Here is a 7,656-nt window from a genome sequence, read left to right on the forward strand (position 1 = left end):
CATTTATTTTCAGATTTTAATTCCAAAATGTCAAAATATAAATAATAGAGGCTACTGAGAAATATTTTAACCCCCCCACACACAAAAAAATTTATATTAACCAGTTGAACTTGGCCTAACAAGTATTTCTTTTTTATTCCACAATTCTTAGCTGCATTTAACATAACATTAAACAAATAGCCTACATTAAACAAAATAGCCACTTCATTCTCCTCCAAGTAACAGTTCGGAATTCAGAATTTACTTTAGTAAAAGTACAAAGTATTGGAATCAAAATGTACTTACAGTACCAAAAGTAGAAAGTAATCATTCTGCAGAATGTCTCATTTCAAAAGAGCAGACTGCTATTTTTAAAATGGCCAAAATGTATATAGGGGTGAAGTGGTTAATGTATATTTTGTAATATAATAATCAAAATCTACAAACTAACTAGGAACTAAAGTTTTCAAATAATTGTAGTGGAGTGAAATAAACAGTTGACTGCTGGGATAGGCTTTCTTACACATGAAACAGCTCAGTATACAGTAGCTTTACTCAAAGAGTGCAGTTATGATCTGGTTCAGCAGCCTGGATCTCAATTCCCTAACTCTGGGTGTCTCCTTCATTTTCCCCACATCAATGTTATACACTGTCGTCTGCAGGAATGTGTAGAAGCTCACAAGTGCAGCATCGTAAGACACATTAAACACAAAATGTGCTTTGAAAAGTTCATCAAATGCCCCGAGTGAGCGGTTTGCCTGGCATGGGATGAGATGCTGATCCATGACGATGTAGAAACTGTCGATCTTGCTCTTCTGACGCCCAACAGCAAGGAGGTACGGCTGCGGATTCTTCTGGTTGCGTAGATGCTCTTCCAAACTGCAGCATGACTAGGGTTGAGATAAGAAAACTGAACATTAGACAAGAATAATGTGCAGCTGTGAAGATCTTGCCACGCTCTCTACAGTACATCACACTCTGCAAATGGACATGCTACCAACTGTACCAAGAGAGCTAGATCCCTTGGTGGAGCATGGGTTTCTGAGGAGTGAGCTTAACCCATCCCAAGGATCATGTTCTATTCAGTTACACAGCCACAGAGAAAACTACATAATAGAAGTGATCATTCAAACATTGCCTCACTGGCTAGTGCAAGATGGGATACCAAGACTTATTTTCAGCTCTGGACTGGATGGAGTGCTACAGTGATGGTCAGGTCTACATCTACCATTACTGTACAGGAACACTGAAGCTCTTGTGAAAATTGAGTAGCCCAATACCTCACTGATGATAGAGCATAACAGGGCTGCTATAAAACAAGAATATAACACAGCGAGCAGGAATTACTGTTACATTAAGGAAAATCACATCCCTGAAGACACATTTTTTGTATCCTTAATATTATTACCTTATGAAAGACTACAAGTCTATCCACTGCATCACAGGCACTGACTTTTGGAGACTTCGGTCCCCCAGGTGGTGGTGGAAGGAGATGTAACAGCAACAACAGGGAGGCCATTTCTGGGTCGTAGGCTGAGGTCACAACAACAGAGAAAAAAGTCATTTAGTTGGGGATGAGAGGTAATGCTTTTGGTTTCTGTCCGTTCATCCGTCACATCACGTCTGCCCATCAAGCAAGATTACGCGAAACATACCAAACCTATTTTCATGATGGGTATCGCATGTGCCATGTAAGAGCCCATGACATTTTGGAGCGGATCCAACAGGTCACCACGCATGGCCAAATTAATCATAATAGTGATGAAAATGAATGATGCAACTGTACCTGTGATAATTGTAAATAAGTTAAAACAAATACAACTCACTTGTTGCATCATCAGGATCACTTCCTGGGGGACTTTCTGCTGACTGCACCAAGCGACGCAACCCTGGTGTTGAAGTGAGCTGCGAGGCCTCTTTTATGATATTTGCCTTGAAGATCACATCCCATCTCTGAAGCAGCTGGGAGGAGATGTCATCATTAAATAGGAGAGCGAAGTCTTGCTCCACCTTTAAAGGAAGACAATATTACTGTACATTACTACAACAGGAAATGATTTCAAATTTCAAGCCATTCTAAACATCTCATTCCAACTTACCAGTCCTTTTGTATCCATGAATCTCGGAAAGGCAGCAAGGACATCAACACTTTTGCCGGGGTCATTAACAAGCTTCTGGCGGTGCTGAAAGGTCTGTCTCATCTTCTGGAAGATCTGGGAGTTGTCAGTAGTATGGTTGAGCAAAGACATGGCCTCTTTGCAAGCATCCCCCTCAAGCTGCTCTTCAATAATAACAACCCTCTGGGAAGTTGGGCCTCCAGGAGAATGACCAGTAGAGCTGCTTGGTGGCAGTGCAGATCCTTGTTTCCTTCGTTTGGACTTCCTTTGGACTGTTTTCAGACGCCAAGCAATGTATCCTGTGTTGCTGGGAGCATCATAGAAGTGTTCCTGAAAATAAATAAATAAATGTGTTGTCATACTTGGCTCATAGGAAATCTCAGAATTCAACTGTCAATGTCATATGCACACATGATAGTGTCATGCAAACAATAATAATGTCTATTACATAGCCTTTCTTGGAATATGGATCCTTGAGGGAAGGGAACAGCATCACTATCCCAAGAGCATACTCTTCTCTGGTTGCTTTAGTGGGGAGGTACCTGAGAGGATATATTAGATTAGTAATCTAAATGTATGCAATGAACATGCAGTTATTTGACACAAATAAAGAGAACATATAACACATACCCATGATTATCCACCATGTGAGATACCAGGATGTTAACCATTTCTCGTCTTGTGCTATCTGTTAGGGTTGCTGTTGTTTGGTACTCCTGTAGTACGTCTTCACCACCAGACTTGCCTCGCAACACAGCTTCAATCAACTTATAAAAATAAAACACATCAGAAAGCAACACATGGTGATAAATCACCTTTCCAGAGACTGAGGGTCAAAACATTTGAAGCAACACATGAGAATAAAATTGATACCTGTTTAGCAGACACTGCACCAGTTGCTTCCTCAATTCTTGGTCTCTTGCTAGGGACCACATCTAGTATTAGAGTTGATGCATTTGAGCTGAGGCTTGAGTTAGACAACTCAGAAGCGGAGGTGGAGCAATCAGAGAATTCTAAAGGAAAAGAAAAAAAGTAGGCTAAGTAAGTGTAGGGTGTGTAGAGTGCTTGCTAAAAAAGGCCTGTCTTTAGACCTCACCATCATTTGAGAAAACTGTCAGCACCACATTGCCTTGTCCAACGAGGTCACTGAATATCTCAGCATCAACATCTGTCCCTGTTACATCCTTGTATGTGACTTGTGCATCAGGTGGCAGGCAAAATCTCTCTATGACTGGAAAAGATAGTACAGTGAGAATAAACTGAATGTGCTTTTCAAGGCAGCACTGTTTGTCTCACAGGAAATTACTTCACATTAAATGCATTCATCCACCACTGTATAATCATAAATAAACCTAGAACATGTTCCCTTACAAAACCCATCCCCACTATGAGTTCAAATTTGATGTGCCATGATATATGCTAAATCAGTGGTTCTCAAACCCGTTAGGGTCCATTTGGTTCCATTTGTACACTCAGAGTTACAGACCCATAAGGGTCCATTTGGTTCCTGTCCATCATTTAGCTGGGGACCCCCTGGAACCCCCTCAAGTACCCTTGGGGGTCCCCGGACCCCACTTTGAGAACCAATGTGCTAAATGTTACCTTTTTCATGGAACTGCATAAAGTCAAACCGTCCATCCACTTCTTCCAACTTCACATACTTCTGCAGTTCTCTGTACTTCACCTGGACCAGCATTTTTACTCAGACCTGCAGAAAGTTTGACAAAATAAATTAACAAAAATAACTACAAATTAAGCTTAGTTACTATATGCAGTAGTTATAGTAGGCTACAAACAAAACAAAGCTTTGTTTTCATCCTTGTGAATTACAAAATTGTCATGTTAAATCATGATAAAGTAGGAGACTTTTTTACCATGGTTATTTTATTAGAAAACAATGCTAGACAAGCTCCCTCATCTTAAAGTAGCAACAACATCCTACCTTCATTGACACCACACTAACAGGATCGATCAGGATCTAATTTTAATGTTCTGTGATTCTTCTACACATATAAGTAATGCAGCCATCCTCTTTAAATCATGCCTTTTGCAACAGGTGGTGGTCGCTAATTAATTAAGGCTACACACAGAGCACAATGAATTAGAATGCTATGGGGGTAAATAAGAATAATGTTCACCGTTTGTAGCCTTTACAGAATAAACTTGTGAGCATTTGGCTTAGTCTATTTTCAGTGCAAATGGCCATGCAAGACCACAGACTCCATGGTTTATGTAACCTGTTCACCATTACTAGTCTTGACAAACATTTTGTAAAGCATAATAGGCCTACATCTCCGTGGATGTTAACTTGTAGCTACATATTGCAGTTTGCAGCACACATTTACAATTATTTCAATAAGTCTGCACTTACCATGAAATGGTGTTGTTGGAAGAACACATTGAAGAAAATGTCCACCGTGTCAGTTGTACTGATCAATTCAAAATGAATTGCAGGTGCGGACAGACAGGAGGAGCTTAATTACATCTCTGCAGAGTTGGGTTAACACTGATGTGAACACCATTTAAATCAGAGAGTGTTAAAATTACACTTTGGGAGTGAAAATCAACTCTGGGCGGAGTTGGGTAACACTGATTTTAATCAACTATTTAAAACAACTCCAAACACTTAACCATTACATCAGAAAAATGTTAAAATTACACTTTGGGAGTGAAAATCAACTCTGGGCGGAGTTGGGTAACACTGATTTTAATCAACTATTTAAAACAACTCCAAACACTTAACCATTACATCAGAAAAATGTTAAAATTACACTTTGGGAGTGAAAATCAACTCTGGGCGGAGTTGGGTAACACTGATTTTAATCAACTATTTAAAACAACTCCAAACACTTAACCATTACATCAGAAAAATGTTAAAATGACACTTTGGGAGTGGAATTAACTCTGGGCTGAGTTGGGTAACACTGAAGTGATCAACTCTTTCAAATAACTCCAACATTTAACCCAATTTAAATATGAAGGTGTTAAAATTACACTTTGGGAGTGGAATTAACTCTGGGCTGAGTTGGGTAACACTGAAGTGATCAACTCTTTCAAATAACTCCAACATTTAACCCAATTTAAATATGAAGGTGTTAAAATGACACTTTGGGAGTTGAAATCAACTCTGCAATGTTTAACCCTGAAATTTCAACTCTTTAATTTTTGCTGTGTATAAATGAAAATCGCGTAAATCCACAGAGCCCCCTATCGACCCCCACCGTTGTCATTGTAGGAGGATATAGAATAGCCCAAATTCGCCTATTTTAACCAATGCAAAGTCTGTTTTTTTGCTTCTAGTACTCATTGTTGAGTCCCATGATAATGTAACAGGCGCTAAAACTCCCGACAAGCTAACGGCTAATAACAGAACGAGCTAATGCTGGTTGCTGGTTTCTCTCCCGACCTGGCAACCTGGGGCTGCCATTCAGAGAGATAAGCAGCCCCAGCGTTAGCTCGTTTGTTATTAGCCGTTAGCTTGTCGGGAGTTTTAGCGCCTGTTACATTATCATGGGACTCAACAATGAGTACTAGAAGCAAAAAAACAGACTTTGCATTGGTTAAAATAGGCGAATTTGGGCTATTCTATATCCTCCTACAATGACAACGGTGGGGGTCGATAGGGGGCTCTGTGGATTTACGCGATTTTCATTTATACGTTGGTAAGTGATTTGACACACATCAAACATAACACTTAAAATGACCGGATTTCTCCTTTAACCAGCTAAACCCTCAAAACTTAGTGAAACGGACTTCAGTTACAACTGTACCTCGGACCACTTTTTTCTACACCAGGGGGGGTGTGGGCGAATGTCTCCCCCCCAGATTATGGATGCTGGGGTTCAAGTGGTTAATGGGTTCTCCCATCCACTCCCCCCTCTCGCTCCCTCCCTCCCTCTCTCACCTTCTCTCATCTTTCTATGGATGGTTCTCTAACCCTCCGTCCCTCTGTCTGTCTGTCTGTCTCCAGGGAGGTGTGTGTGTGTGTGTGTGTGTGTGTGTGTGTGTGTGTGTGTGTGTGTGTGTGTGTGTGTGTGTGTGTGTGTGTGTGTGGCTGGTGGTGAAGGTATGGGGGCCAGCCTGCCTAGGATAATGTATTATTCACCCTTCATTGATGTGTAACTAAAGCTGGCAGTTAACGGGGGGGAAGGGAAGGGGACCTCCAATACCAGCCCGACAGAAGCTTCAGCCACAGGGCCGCCAGCCTCCCATTGATTTATGTGCTGACACACACACACACACACACACACACACACACACACACACACACACACACACACACACTATACACAAAGTCCATACGGTCAGGATGGAAATGGACGATTTAGATACTGTGTGTGTGTGTGTGTGTGTGTGTGTGTGTGTGTGTAGGGGACACACAAGGTCGTCTGGGGATTTGGTCAGAAGCACAGAGGTATTACAGAGGTGCCACATTATCACCACCAGCAAGCGCCCTGGTGTGTGTGTGTGTGTGTGTGTGTGTGTGTGTGTGTGTGTGTGTGTGTGTGTGTGTGTGTGTGTGTGTGTGTGTGTGTGTGTGTGTGTGTGAGAGAGTATATTGCATTGGCATTGGCATGTATGTGTGGGTATTTTTGCGTCTATGTGCGTGTTTTTGCACAGGAGTGTGTATGAGCTCTTGTGTAAACCCCCCCCCCCCTTCACACACACACAAATTCTTGGGATCCAAATAGTGCTTCCAGCTCTAAAAGCAGCAGTGATTTACCGTGGTAAAAAGGCAGCATTACTAGAAAACATAAATAAAAGATTAAAGGAAACGATTTGAGCTAAAAAAAAGGAGAGGGAGAGGGAGGACATGGACATAGTGCTCTCAGGGTATACTAACAGGGGTCAACGGGGTCATGAGGTCAGGCCACATAGCCGGAGTCAATAGTCAATCTATACATTAACCTCAGCTGTTTTGACAGGGCACTTCACAGTGTGGAGTCAATACGCGGCCCCCGGAGTGCTGGTTGATGGAATGGAGTATGACATGGAGGGTAGACCCATGGAAGTGTAGCCACACAGAGAAGTGTAGCCACACATAGATATTACAGAGGGAACAGTCCCACGGGGTGAGGTTGGGTAATGGGGTTAGGAGGTGATGATTGGGAAAGCCGTTGGAAAAAAACAGGGGTCGGAGACATGTCCGCTCACCAGCTAAAGCCTGATTTATACTTTAGTTGTGTGGCCGGTGGCGTGCTCCGTAAAATAGCAGATCTACAAGCTCACAACGGGTCACGGATGTGACGCGTTGTGCGCTTGTATATCTGCTATTTACGGCACGCAACACCAAGTATAAATCAGGCTTTACACGGACATCCAGTGGACTCTCTGGCTGTGTCTTCCGTACGCATACCGCACTAAGCACAGAGAGACGGAGAGAGAGAAATACACACGGCAACAACGCAGCTCTTCTGTCAGCCACACCCTACGTCGCTGTCAGCGCAAGGCGGTCAGGTTGTCCATCATCAACAAGTGCCACCAGTGTTCATTTTCTGACACTTGCTCTGCCTCTCTCCCCGACCGCGGCCACCCGCCTGTGTCCTTTTTCACACACACA

General features: G+C 42.4%; 1 protein-coding gene across 1 annotated transcript in view; it reads right to left on the reverse strand.

The window, feature by feature from the left end:
• LOC311051412 (ephrin type-B receptor 3-like) overlaps window positions 1-1,210 on the reverse strand; it is a gene marked incomplete at its 5' end in the record, with an annotated part of 19,187 nt that extends 17,977 nt beyond the window's left edge. The window contains 2 exons of the mRNA XM_084065978.1: window positions 535-869; window positions 1,184-1,210. Coding sequence (XP_083922104.1) covers window positions 535-869; window positions 1,184-1,210 — 362 coding nt within the window. The remainder of the gene's footprint in view (window positions 1-534; window positions 870-1,183) is intronic.
• Between the last annotated feature and the right edge of the window lie 6,446 nt (window positions 1,211-7,656).

Source organism: Gymnoscopelus microlampas (assembly GCF_963454915.1).
Source record: "Gymnoscopelus microlampas genome assembly, chromosome: 9".
Classification (NCBI taxonomy): Eukaryota; Metazoa; Chordata; class Actinopteri; order Myctophiformes; family Myctophidae; genus Gymnoscopelus; species Gymnoscopelus microlampas.